Below are 13,263 nucleotides of genomic sequence, written 5' to 3'. Positions count from 1 at the left end.
TTTTTTTTAAAAAGGTTAAACTAAAAATCCTTCAATCTTTGGCTAAAGCTTGGGCACTGATCAGGAAGAACCTGGGGCTCTCTTACTATTCCAACAATGCACCAATTTGGGATTCCCCAGGCCTACCGGCCTGCTTAAAAGATTGTCTGGCCATACCTTTGAGAGACGCAGGCATCGTAAGGTGGGGGATCTTTTGTTTGAGGGAGATATTGTGTCATGGGATGATTTGCGGGATAAGGTAGGACCTGGAATGACAAGATTCAAGTATATACAGCTTATCAGCTGGGCCAGGGCTTTAGGTAAAAAGGGTGTTCTTTTGGGTGTCACTAGCAACCTGGAACAACTGCTGGTAGAGCGGCAAAGGGGGGGTAAAGAGGTCACCTTGTGGTACTGGAGTATGTTGGAAGATATCGATGGTGAGTTTACCCTCCTCGGTGATCTCTGGGGAGAAGAGTTGGGCCCTCATTGTGTGGATGACTGGATAAAATCCTTCTCCCTACTTTACAAAATTGTTAAACCAGCATGGTTGAGACGGAACCATCTATTTACGGCACACCAGGCTTACCTTTCCCCGCTAAGACTCTCGAAGTACCAGCAAAACAAAAAATGTAATAAATGTAATCTCCCCAATGCATCAGATGTTCATATGTTCAAAGACTGCCCCTCCATTGGCCGGTTTTGGGAAGAAGTAATTACATAATTGAATTCCATTCTAGACAGTAATCTGACTATATCTTTGCCATTAATTGTTTTTGGATTAGACCCCAATGTTACGGGCCAGGCCAGGTCATTTTTATTCTATGCAATTTTGCTGGCCAGAAGACAAATTTGTAAAGTCTGGGTGGAATCATCTGTGCCTCAGTATTCCGGATGGTTGACGTCCTTAATCGAGACATCAAAGGTGGATTTAGCCAGACTGGGTAACAAATGTAACCGAGCCTTTTGGGACTTCTTGATTCATTGGAGATAGGGTACCGGGGTTTTTTTTTTTTTGCTCCCCCGGGTCCTATGATTATGCCAAATAGCTGCAAGGATCTTGGGTCATGGATCTCCGGTGTTTCTACTAAGATCTTACAGGAAGTAACATACCTTGATGGTGTGAGTGATTATTCTTTTTCTTGACTATCATCTTCCGCCAAAATAATAATCGTGCCTAGGCTCGGCAGAGAAATTAATCTTGTTCTCTAAAGGGGGGCACGCGAGGTGGTTGGTGTATTCAGAGAAGAGGGATATGGCAAATGAGGACAATAAATAAATAAATAAATAAAGAAAAAGAAAAAGAAAGTTGAGCACAAGATTTGAGTTTAATTGGGGCATTACAAAAAGAGATGGAAGGAACAAATGAGTAAGGCCCTCAAATAATCTGTTAACGATGGGAGACTTGACAAAAGAAGGCTGATCTGGCAGTCGAAGAAAAGAAAAAAAGGCTGCAGGATATCATTTAAGAGTGCCCAAGCTACATCCCTGCTGGGCCAAAGAAAATATATACAAGAGAACCTCTGAAAGAGGAGCAAAAAGGGGATCAACAGCCTTTGCTGTGCACAATGCCACAAATTTGTTCCATCTACAGGCATATACCGTTTTAGTGGCGGGACACCCGGCTGTCAACTGCCGCCGCTCAATCTCCACGCAAGGAGGTGGAGACTGGACAGGTTCAGGTGAAGAACCTTCCCCTTCTGCTGCGACAGAAGATCCTCCTGAAGGGGCAGCCTGATTGGAGGATCGAAGGCCTGTGAGAAAGTGCCTTTTTCTTGCATGGTATGCCCCCACTTTTTGCTGAATTGCTGATGTTCTTTAACTGAGTGTTCCCTGGGCTCCTGCTAATCAAGTACCCAGGGTCTATGTTCCTTCCCTAAAACTGCATTGAGGCCCAAACCCAATTGGCATCTCTGGCCACATGTCAGCCCCTGGTAAATGGTACCACAGGTACCCAGGGCACTGTGACCAGAGAAGGTCCCTAAGGGCTGCAGCACTTATTGTGCCACCCTTAGAGGCCCTGTACCCTGACACACACACACACACACTGCCTTTGCAGGCTGCGTGTCTTGGTGCAGAACAAAGTGAAGAGTCGACATGGCACAGATCCCTGTGTGCCATGCCCACAAACCATTGCCCTGGCATAGATCAGTCATCCCTCTAGCTGGGTGCCCTATGCCAGCTGTGAGGGTACAGGTGCATGAGCCCTCTACCCCTACAGTGCCCAAGTCCATTCCTGGGCACTGTAAGTGCAGTGCTGCCATTAAGAGTATATGGTGCTGGGAGGTTGTCATTACGAACTCCACAACACCATAATGGCTACACTGAAGACTGGGAAGTTTGGTATCAAACTTCTCAGCACATTAAACCCACACTGATGTCAGTGAGGGATTGAATGTAAAATGCACAACAGAGGGCATCTTAGAGATGCCGCCTAAACTCGACCAACTTCTAGTGAACTGACTGAGTGGCTGCCTAGGCTGCCACCACCAGACATGTTTCTGGACCCCTGGGTAGAGAGCTGCTGCTTCGGGCGCCTGAAACAATGCACATCCTGGGACGAGGTGCCAAGCCTTCTCCCCCAGGATGGGCAGGGTTCACGAAGGAAAAGCTTCGAAGGCATGCCGCCTTTGTGAGCCTCTCCAGACCATTTGCTGCTTTCAGCAACTGGTCCCCACTGGTTGTACCTGCCAGATGAAGAGAGGAGTGCCCACCTCTGCCAACTCCACCCCTCAGGTGGGGGAGGCGAGGTGAAGCACAATCTCGAGTCCCCGCCACCTTGAGGATGGGGGGGGACTCAGCCAACCAGGGACAGGCTCCTGCCCCCCTCCCACTGGAGAGAGGCAGAATAAGGGGTGTACCCACCCCAGGGAAGGGACCCTTTGGTCCCTGCCCTTTACCTAGTGGGGACCCATTGGTCCCTGCCCTTTACCTACCTGTTACGCCCCTAAATTTAGAATTTAGGGAGCACCCTGAACCTTCCTTCCTCAGATCCAGAAACGACAAGAAAAGATGATAAGAAGAAGGAAGAAGAGCCGTGCAGAGCTAACAAGAGGACGACGCCCACGGACTTGGCCCCAGCCTTACAGGCCTGCCTCCCCTCTAACCCACTCCTGCGAAATGCCAGCGTGTCCTGCAGCCAGCAACCTCAAAAACCACGGAGGACCTGCATGCCTTCACTTCAAAGGCTGACTCTCCGTGAACACCGGACTTGGTCAAACTGCAGCTTCTGGTGCCAGCCAGAGACCGCAAATCCAGCCCACTCTGCACCCGCCAAACCTGGCCCGAGCAGAAAAACACCACGAGGAGGTCCCCTCGGCGATCTGGACCAGAGATCCGATGACCCCTGACGTGCCTCGTGCCTCTAGTTGACGCCTGTAGCCTAAATCCAGAAGGCCCCCCCTAACCGCGACCAGGAGCTGATACGAAGATCCGACCCCAAAAGGTGCCCCTGCACCCGACGCCCCACGGCCTTGTGGGCCCAAACCGACGGTGCCTAACCAACCCTTAACTTCCCAACTTACCTCTCCAAGTGGTGGTCGCACGCAGAAGTCCTTCGTCTCGCTGCCTGCAGAGCTTTTGCAAACCGAAGGTTCTCCATAGAAAACAACTGGGCGCCCGACGTCGAAACAGCACTCTGTACCCTGCCGCCCCAGAGCCGCTGAGGGTGCACCTTTTGTGCTACTTTGTTTCCCCATTTGCCCTGACCTTAACCGTAGGAGCTTTTCTCCCACAAGCCAGTGGCCTGCTTGCCAGCAGCCCCCAACTGGAGGCCCCCTATCCCCCATTGGATAACACTTGGCCTCAACACTCTGCACCCGGCCGCCCTAGTGCCGCTGAGAGTGCAACAACAGTGCATCACTGACCCTGGGGAACCCCCGAGTCTAACCCCAGAACCTTGACTCCCACAGCCGTTTACTTACCTGTGAACCGTTAACCTGTTTTCCTCCCATAGGATAACATAGAATCTTTTTAGAGAAAAGGTGTCAGAGTGTGGAGTTTTGAAATCTAAAAATACTCTTTAAAAATCGCACAAATAACCAAAACGTGTTTACTCACCTGTTTGCAGGAAATGTACTGGTGCTGAATCTAGGTAATCCAGCACGAGTTAGAAAAGTAACGTAAAAAGTAACGTACCTGCAACTCACTGTAAAAGCCTATTCATTTCAATGTACTGGTCCAAAAAGTTTTCAAGTGTGGAGTTTTGAAATTAAAAATATTCTTTAAAAATCGCACGAATAACCAAAACGTAATTTCTTACCTGCTTCCAGGAAATGTCCCAGTGCTGAATCTAGGTATCCAGCACTGAATTAGAAAATTAACGTAAAAAGTAACTTACCTGTAATTTACTGAAAAAGCCTATTCATTTCAATGTACTGCATTTGCTAAGTGTTGCATACTACTGCTCCCCTTATACATCAAACAAAGTACAATTTCTATTGCATTTTCAAACTCTTCTATATCCTGTAACTTATTACTGAAAAGTATTTAATGCTTACCTGTGCCAGGCTTGCTTGGTTCTTAAAATAAACAGTATATATTTATACAAAAACAACTGGCCTAGACTTCAGTTCTTGTGTGTGAATTCATTTGCTGACTGAGGGTGTACATCAAATGCTTTACACTGTCCTCTAATACTACCTTACTGCTCCACCAAGCTACCACTGTTAAAGAGTAAGGTTCTATCTAACTTTAACCTCTGCCTACCTCTGGGGTCACTTGGACTCTATACACACTATACCTCCTTCTGGTGTAGTATATATAGAGCCAGTTTCTTACAAGGCCATGCTCAGAGGTTGGGTTACCAGACTCTTCGTGCCCAGTCCGGAGCTACAAGAATGACTTGAGCCCGGTCGCGCTTGATCTTCTTAAGCACTCTAGGTAGAAGTGGTACAGGCAGAAAGGCGTGCAGGAGGTTAAAGCTCCACTCACAATGAAAAGCATCGCCAAACGAGCGCTCCCTTGGACACTACAATGTGCAAAACTGCCGACATTGCCTCTTCGGAGGCGAACAGACCTAAACAAGGCTCTCCCCACCGCTGACAGAGACCTAGAGCCACCTCCAGTTGGAGACCCCATTCATGATCTACTAGGCACCGGCGGTTGAGTTCGTCCATCCAGGCATTCAGGGAGCCCGCCAGGTGATGAACCACCAGGGTTGTGTCCGGATGTTCCAGCCACGGCCAGAGGCGGAGGGCCTCTTGGCACAGGGTCCACTAACCCACCTTGCCCTGTTTGTTGAAGTACCATATGGTGGTGGTGGTGGTGTTGTTTCTGGTGAACACCGGCACCACTTTCCGCCCGAGAGAGAAGGAATGCTTTCAGTGCCAGTCTGAAAACAGAGAGCTCCAAAATGTTGATATGAAGACCGGACTACACAGGAGACCAGGCGACTGATCTCCACCTCACCCAGGTGGCCGCCCCATCCCAGAAGTGACGCATCAGTCACCACTGTTCGAGCTGGTTAGGTAGGGAGAGGGATCTGCCTCTGACCCAATCTGGGTTAGTTAGCCACCACTGCAGTTGATGCGCAGTTCTCTCCAAGATCTGGACGTAGTCGGAAAGATTCCCCTGATGCTGTGCCCACTGGAACTTCAGGTCCCACTGCAGAGCCCGCATATGCCATCTGGCATGATCAACCAGCAAGGTGCTGGAGGCCATTTGTCCCAGCAGCCTAAGTCATTCACACCGAAATCCGGAATAGCGGTGAAACATTGGTATCATAACCCAAATATCCTGGACTCCTGCAAGAGCCTCTCTCGGCTATCACGGACACAACCATACAAATATACACATATTTGTGCCCCTTAATTTCTAAAGCACTACTGAAAGGATTTATATCAAATGACAAAAAGCACAATCTGGGGACTAAGATGTAGCTTCCTGCCAAATTTGGTGTAATGCCGTTCAGGTGTTTTTGCTGTAGCCCTTCTTAAAGAAGTTTAAGGAAAATGCATGGGACATTTTGGGACCCCCCCCCCCCTTTTTTTTTCCTTCGGCCCCCCTTGACTGTTTACCCCAAAGTTTTACATGTACAAACTAGTAAAAAATTAGCACCTTTTTGGAATAATTCGTGGAAATTCATCAAACTGTGCAATGGTTATTAGCAACACAGCTAGTTGTCGTCTTCCTGGACAACACTCATATCAACTTTATGATAGTGGCTGCCCTGTGTATGACCTCGGTATAAGTAGCATTGTAATTAGGGTGTGAATGCTTGGCTGGATACACATCACCTGGGGGACCAACATCATAGTTGTACATGGGTCATCCCAGGGCTCCGGGTCCTAGGGAGCATCCTAAGGGTCAGCCCAATGGAGTAATTCTTCCCTACCCATAAGAAGTGTGTGGTAACCCCTCTGGTATGTATGAAGGAGGTGGTACATGAGGTGGTGGTGGTGAAGCTAGAGGATGTCGAGTGGAAGGTTGAGCAGGAAGAGAGCTAGTGCCACTGTCCTTATATCTCTTATGCTTGGGAGGTTGAGGAGACTCCAAAATAATCTGTTCCTTGAAAGCTCATTTTCTCTTCCTGGGAAGTGCCCTGCACCTTTAGCGGCAGGTTGTTGAAAATTCTGCAGTCTGTGGGTGAATAAACACCCGTTGTTGAAGATCTAACTCTTCCAGTAAGCGTTGAACAGGTTACTCTGAATCATCCGAGATGGAGGTCTGCTTTTTTCGGCACAGAATGAGTCTTCGAAGATGAGGGAGCCCTTAACACGGTTGATGTGAGTGGTTTTGACACCAATGGAGTCCGCTGCGCAGTCAGCTTCAATGGCTGCTTCGGTGCAGACTTCCGTGCCAGAGCAGAGGGCAAGGGCTCTGAATGGGGCCAAGCGATATGTTGGACCTTTGTGGGCGTGGAAGGTATCAGTGTTGGCTTTGAAGCCTTTTGTGGGTGCCAACAATGGCCTGAAAGCAGTGGTGGCCCTTCAAGCTGCTGTTGAGACTCATGGCTTGACGCCTAACCCCTCACTGGAGCATTACATAGCCTGTACATGTGGCAGCTATGTGGAAGTGGGTTGTATGTGTGTGCCAACCACATTAACGGACAGAGCCAAATGTGAGGCCTTGCGGTCTTGATGCTGTTCTCCTTCAGACTTGGAGACTGAGCTCGCCTCCGAACTGGATCAGTTGGGTCTTTGAGGGACCAGCTTGGTCCTCCACCTCAACATCACATTCCTTGAAGTTATCGGGGGTATCTTCGGACTTCTGCCTCTGCCTTCTCTGGTAGCTCCACCTACACTTGTGTTGGCGCTAAAGAGTCATCTTTGACAAAAAGATGAAGCAGGCCCAGCACGCAGTGTTGTCATGTTTGGGGGGGAAGAGGCGGAGATTGTGAACTTGATGGTCAGTCCAGGGAAACATGGAATGGCACTGGGGACGGTATTGAAGGGCATCCTTTTTATCACTGACCTGGCAATCTCATCGACGGGGTGGAGGAAGAGATGGGTGGGGGGGTCCCAGAAGGGAGCAGAGGCTTTAGCACTGAGGCATCGAAAGGAGCTAGGATTTTGATGTCCACTTGGTGTACATGAAAGAGGAAACCGGAGTGAGGATCTGAAGCAGTAAATTAATCCAATAATGCAGGAGTAGAGCGATTAAATGGGCCCAGCAGTAAGCGTTGTCAGGTGTCAAACATGGAGCCTGATCGGTACATGTCCAAATCCGATGGTGGAAAAAAAAAAAACAATTAATCAAATGTACATTATCAACTAAGGGAGGAGTAGCTACCTTGAGCCTTGAAATACTTCTTCGAATAAAAAGTTGCAAAGGTCTGAGACCAACACTTGCTACAAGCATAAGACTTTCATATTAATAGTCAACACTTTTCTTCCTTTTGATATCTGTATGCAGGTACGAGGTGTATAACAAATATACAGAAATGAATTGTTGTGGCAGCTTTATATGTCGCATCATTATTGAATCGCAATTGCTGATGAGATGCTTCACATTGTTAGGAAAGGAAACTAAAAATAATTCTTCAGGACCATAGAGGAAATTAACTCAATTTATTTAGTGTCCAATTTTCAATTGGTCCTCCATATAATGCACCCAATTTCCTCATCTGTGTTCATCACAATTTTACAGGAGTGCAATCCGGGAGTGGGAATCAAAGTAAAGATCATGACAGAGAAATCCTAAAGAAGCTCGTCTGTGACACCCGGGATGTTAAAGAGGCTTGCAATAGCCTTTAGTGTGGGGAAAGAAAACCACATGTATGATAGTGGAAGCTAGCACCAGCGCAAAGATACCGTCTGTCAAGTAAATGTTACAAAGGTACACTAACCTGACAGGAACCATGAGTAGGGAGTGATCCAGAAAGGTATGCTGGGCAGCAGTAACAACATGAATTCTAAGAATTCAAGATTTAGTCCAGTTCCCAACACAACAATAGCAGTGCTGAAGAAGAGATATACTCAATAAATATTCGTAACCTGTGGTAGCTTAATGCAGTTTATAGAAGAGTAAGAGAAATTTGGATATGGAAAACTTTAAAGCAGTTTCACAGGGAATCTCAGATGACCTAATCTGGCCCAATGAACATGGGCTTTTCTAATTTAAGGATGTTTATACCTTTGTGAAGTGATGTGTCAAACTTCAAGACCTTCATGGCATTATGCACATTGGTACTTGCAAGCTCTTTATTTTATATGGCACCCCATCAATCTGCTTAGGTTAAGATCCTGTACATAAGCAGAAATTATTTATCTACACTAAGGATCTCATAATGGAAAGAACATTTTGTCTAGAGTAAAACAAAACCGATATTTGGTCTTTGAAAATGTTGAATGCAAAGGGAATATAATGGCAGTTTTGCACCTCCATCACTTGTTGTTGATACCAGCAGACAAAATGTTCATTAATCATCAACATGGGCTATTAGAGATCTTACCTTCACTCAACCCATTAGTCCGTTTGTTGTACAGATCTTCCTCCTCACTGTTGTCTTCCTCATCTTCATCATCCTCTTCCTCATCATCAGAGTCAGGCCGTGTCACATATCGACTGGAAAGAAAAGCAACATATCAGAGTTTAGAAAGATAAATTTGTTTTACAAAGACATACATTGGCAAAACGCTGTACAATTGAATTCACTTAAAAATCAACACCGCCCTGCATAAAAGTCTCTCAAGGTCCAAGTTCACTTGAGGCCTCACTGCGGTGAAGACCTGTGGAAGGGGCAGACATTTAAATGAGAAAGCAGTCTTCCTATCATAGAGCTCCCATATAAAAGGCAGCTTAACCACTAAAGTGGCATACACTACGCGGTTTCAACTTTTTTCAACTGACTGCACTTTAATCAGACTGCCCTGCAACATAAGCTTTTCAAATAAATGTACTTGCTTGAAATCTCACTGCCTTACAGTGACGGCTGGTAGTAGAGTCGGAGTCTCAAAGAAAGAACTAATCTTTCTACTGGACAGCATCCATTGAAAGGGCAGCTAATGCTCTGAGCGGTGCAATGCTTATATTGTGAGCAAAGTGTGTCACTGCTGTGCTATCTGGCAGGCAGGGCGGTGGGCAGACCACGCTGTCACAGCACAGCAGAACATCAGAACACACTGGTTAGGTATTCGTGCTAGGTTGCTGGCCCAAGCAATATCAAACGTGAAGCACTCCTTAATGAACCCTCCTAACCTCAAGAAATTAACTGCTTTGGGATTTCTGAGAGAGATGGGTATTTTTATCAAATCCAGGTGTGTCAATAGCCACTGCCACACAGAGCAGGGAACCAGAAGAGTAAAATCTCTATAAACATGCCAGACTCCACACTGACTGGTTATATCAAACTGGCTCCAAAGACAGGTTCATATAAAAAAATCTTATGAACACAAGTAACCTCTCCAGCTGCCCCCGATTGGAAAGCACAGAGTTCTGGAGGGAAGCGCAATGCTTTATGAAATCAGAATGACCATTGTGGGAAGCTAGCTATAACTGGTGATATTGGCACAATAAGAGAGACATGAAGCCTTATGTAAGCAAACAATTACTGCCTCCTGGGACACCAGTGAGCTGGGCCCCAAGATTGCCGTATGCCAGTGAGGCTCCGCCAGGTTAGGATATAACTAGTCAGTAATACCCACTTTGAGTGCCCAGATTTGCCCCAAACAAGCTAATCTGGGGTGGTGCGAGTGTTGCTGATTCGCAGGCGGTGGACCAGCGCATATGTCAACCAGATTGCAGGCTAACGAGACAAGACTTATGCTAACAACAATCTAACAACAAACTTGCTATGCTTCTACAGTACTCTATATCAGACGACAGCCACACCCACTGCGGTACAAATACACAGCTACCTTTACTCCATACAATTGCTGTGATTAGATGATACACAAAGACACTATCTGGACGTACCCTTCACAGTGGGGAAGATAGATTAGGAAATCAGCGGCATTCCGGGAGATAAGGCACCCAGATTAGATCGCCTGCCGCTCTCGTTCTATAAAGAGTAGGCACACATACTGGCACCTCATCTTCTGGTGGTCTATGAGGAGGCTCTTTGCCTCAGGTAGCTCCCGCCCTCCCTTAGAGAAGCCATAATAGTTACCACACTGAAGCAAGATGAGCCCCCTGAGCGATGCAATTCGTACAGATCGCTCTCCAGGATTAACGTGGACAATAAAATACTAGCCAAACTGATTGCTAATAGACTGGCCGCACTGTTGTCAGACATTGTTTGACCTGCTAAGTCAGAGTTTATACCGGGGCACTACCACCCCCAATTTGCGAACCACATTCACACTCCTACACACTTTGGACTCCTGGATACAAGCCATGGCAATCTTCCTCAGCTCCACCAAGGAGATTGATTTGTTCAAATGGAATTATGTCTTTAAGATATTAGAGGAGATTGGCATTAGTTGCACCTTCCTAAAATCGGTCTGTCTGCTCTAGGAGGCGCATGCTGCGTGTATCTGCATGAATGGAGTGGTGACCTCATCGCTCTCCATTAGCAGGGAAACCAGGCAGGGCTGTCCCTTATCGACACTGCTGTCTGCGATAGCTGTACAGCCTTTGGCAGCCTGCCTGCGACAACCTTATGAGCAATGTGGTCTTGACTTTACTACCAGGAGATTCCTTATATCCATGTATGCCGATGACATCACGCTGTATGAACAAGACCCTGCGACTAACATCCAGTAATTCATTTGGTTTGGCTGCCTCACCTGGATAACTATAAACTGGGCTAGGTCAGATATGCTTCACCTCACGCAAGCAACCCGCAGTCTCTTGAGTTCCCACTGCCCTGGATTAGTAGAGACATAGATGACTTATTGCACGAGAACTATGGAAAGACATTAACATGAATGGAAGAGATTTCGATCTGCATCAAATTGCACCTTTCCCTTGTTGAAAGAATCGCAATTGCCCAGATGGTAATTGTGAGAAAGTGCCTCTTTTGCCTGGTTTTGATGTGGTTTCAAATGTAGTGCACAGGGTCCCTGCCAACCAGGTCTCCTGTGCCAGTGCCCCTTTCCTAAAACAATCCCCCAATTGGTACTTCTGCCTCCTGCAAGTCCATAGTAAACAGTACACTGGGAACCAAGGGTCTGGAGGGTGAAGAGTGTCCCCTGGGACCCCCCCCCCCCTCCCTGGGATAATGCCACTGCCCTTGCAGCCTGCATGCCCCTGTGAGGGAGAAAACAACAAAGTCGCCATAGCACTGCCTGACAGCACAGGTAAAGTCACCCCTCTAGGAGGCCTCACAGCCCTAAGGCAGGGTGCATTATACTACAGGTGAGGGCATATCCGCATGAACAGATAAGCCCCTACAATACTAGGCTCCATTTACTAATATTGTAAGTGCTAGTAAAGCCATAGGGAGTACATAGGCTGGGAACTCGACAACTCGAGCTCCACAGCACCATGATGGCTTTACTGAATATAGGAGTGTTTGGTACTAAACTACTCCTTTCAATGAACTCAGGGGGAACCAGAGTAGCACCAGTCTGTCATCCATGTCCACTATGCCTTTTTCTTTGCTGCTCGCAGCCAAGATAAGTGGCTGTTTCCCTTCTCTGTATGATTAATGTCTTTGTGCTGGTTTTTTACGGTTGAATGCGTTAAATTGTTTTGCGTCGCTAAGGTTGGTATGCTTTGAACCACCTCACGAGCGGTTGTTTTCCCTCATGGCCGCGGGAACGCTTTGCGCTCCTTCGCGGCCTTTTCGACTGTGGTGTAGGTCCGCTGTGTGGTTCTCCAGCACCTAGGTGGCGCTCGACCACGCCAGCCAGTCGCAGCACGCATTTACGAATTTCTGTCATGCCAGAGGCCCAGAGCCTTGACCCCTGGAGAGTGACGCCCCCGAGGAAGTCAGTACCGGTCGAGCAGCCGTTTCCTGTACATAATTCATTGACCCCCTGCTCGCAGGGTCTGTAGCACGCACGTTTGCTTGAGATTGACCCATGAATGGCCACTTTTATGTAGAAATTCATGAAGGACCCAAAGAAAGGGATTGAAGGGTTCTGGCGGAAGTGCCAGGGTAATCTCCTGGACACCCTGGGACCCCATACTAAGATCTTGGACATGGCGGAGGAGGCCAAGGCATTGAGCTCATTAAAATCCCGACACACTTTCTGCCTGACGGGCAGTCATCTTCCTAGGAAATGCAAACTGTGCATTGTCTACGCAGCGTCGTCGCTCACTGTTTATTAAGGTTGACCCCAAGCTTGGGGACTTAGCTTACTCTGAGGCAGGGCCTATAGCTCAAGGTGGGCTCTTTGGGGAACCATTTATCAAAGAGCTAGGGAAATTTATTAACAACTTCACCTCTCTGCACAAAGCTCCAGGGTATTCCATGGGGCCGCTGGACTGGCCGTCCCAATGCTCAATATCCTCCAAGAGGATCAGGCTATATTTGCCAACATCTACCCCACCAGAGGGCGGAGAGGCAGAGGTGCCAGGGGCACAGGTGCCTCCAATGGTTCCGGTGAGTTTTTCCTTCTTCCCTCTTAAGAGGAGGGGGTCTTCTGGCAATTTTTTTCCCTGCTTGAACTACCATCACAAGTGACGCCTGGGTTCTGCAGACAGTGTTGGGCTTTCAAATCGAGATTTATGGTCCCCCCTGGCAGGCCATGGCCCTGCAACCACTCCATATGTCGGGACAGAGGCGGTGCTGGTGGACGGGGAGGTGACCTCCCTCCTAGCCAAGGGGGCCATCTCCCGGTCCATACCGCATCCACGGATTTCATCAGCAATATCTTCCTGGTCGACAAAGCCGATGGAGGCCAGGGCCCGGTTATCAATCACCACAAGTTCAACAAGTGGCTGATCACCTGCCACTTC

General features: G+C 47.8%; 1 protein-coding gene across 1 annotated transcript in view; it reads right to left on the bottom strand.

The window, feature by feature from the left end:
• Positions 1–13,263, bottom strand: part of USP11 (ubiquitin specific peptidase 11) — a 401,576-nt gene that overhangs the window by 161,705 nt on the left and 226,608 nt on the right. Inside the window, exon 14 of the mRNA XM_085629511.1 lies at positions 8,870–8,982. Coding sequence (XP_085485637.1) covers positions 8,870–8,982 — 113 coding nt within the window. The remainder of the gene's footprint in view (positions 1–8,869; positions 8,983–13,263) is intronic.

The sequence above is a fragment of the Triturus cristatus genome, chromosome 10 (assembly GCF_964204655.1).
Source record: "Triturus cristatus chromosome 10, aTriCri1.1, whole genome shotgun sequence".
NCBI lineage: Eukaryota > Metazoa > Chordata > Amphibia > Caudata > Salamandridae > Triturus > Triturus cristatus.
The sequence above is the reverse complement of the archived record's forward strand: the minus strand, read 5'-3'. Positions and strand labels throughout refer to the sequence as shown.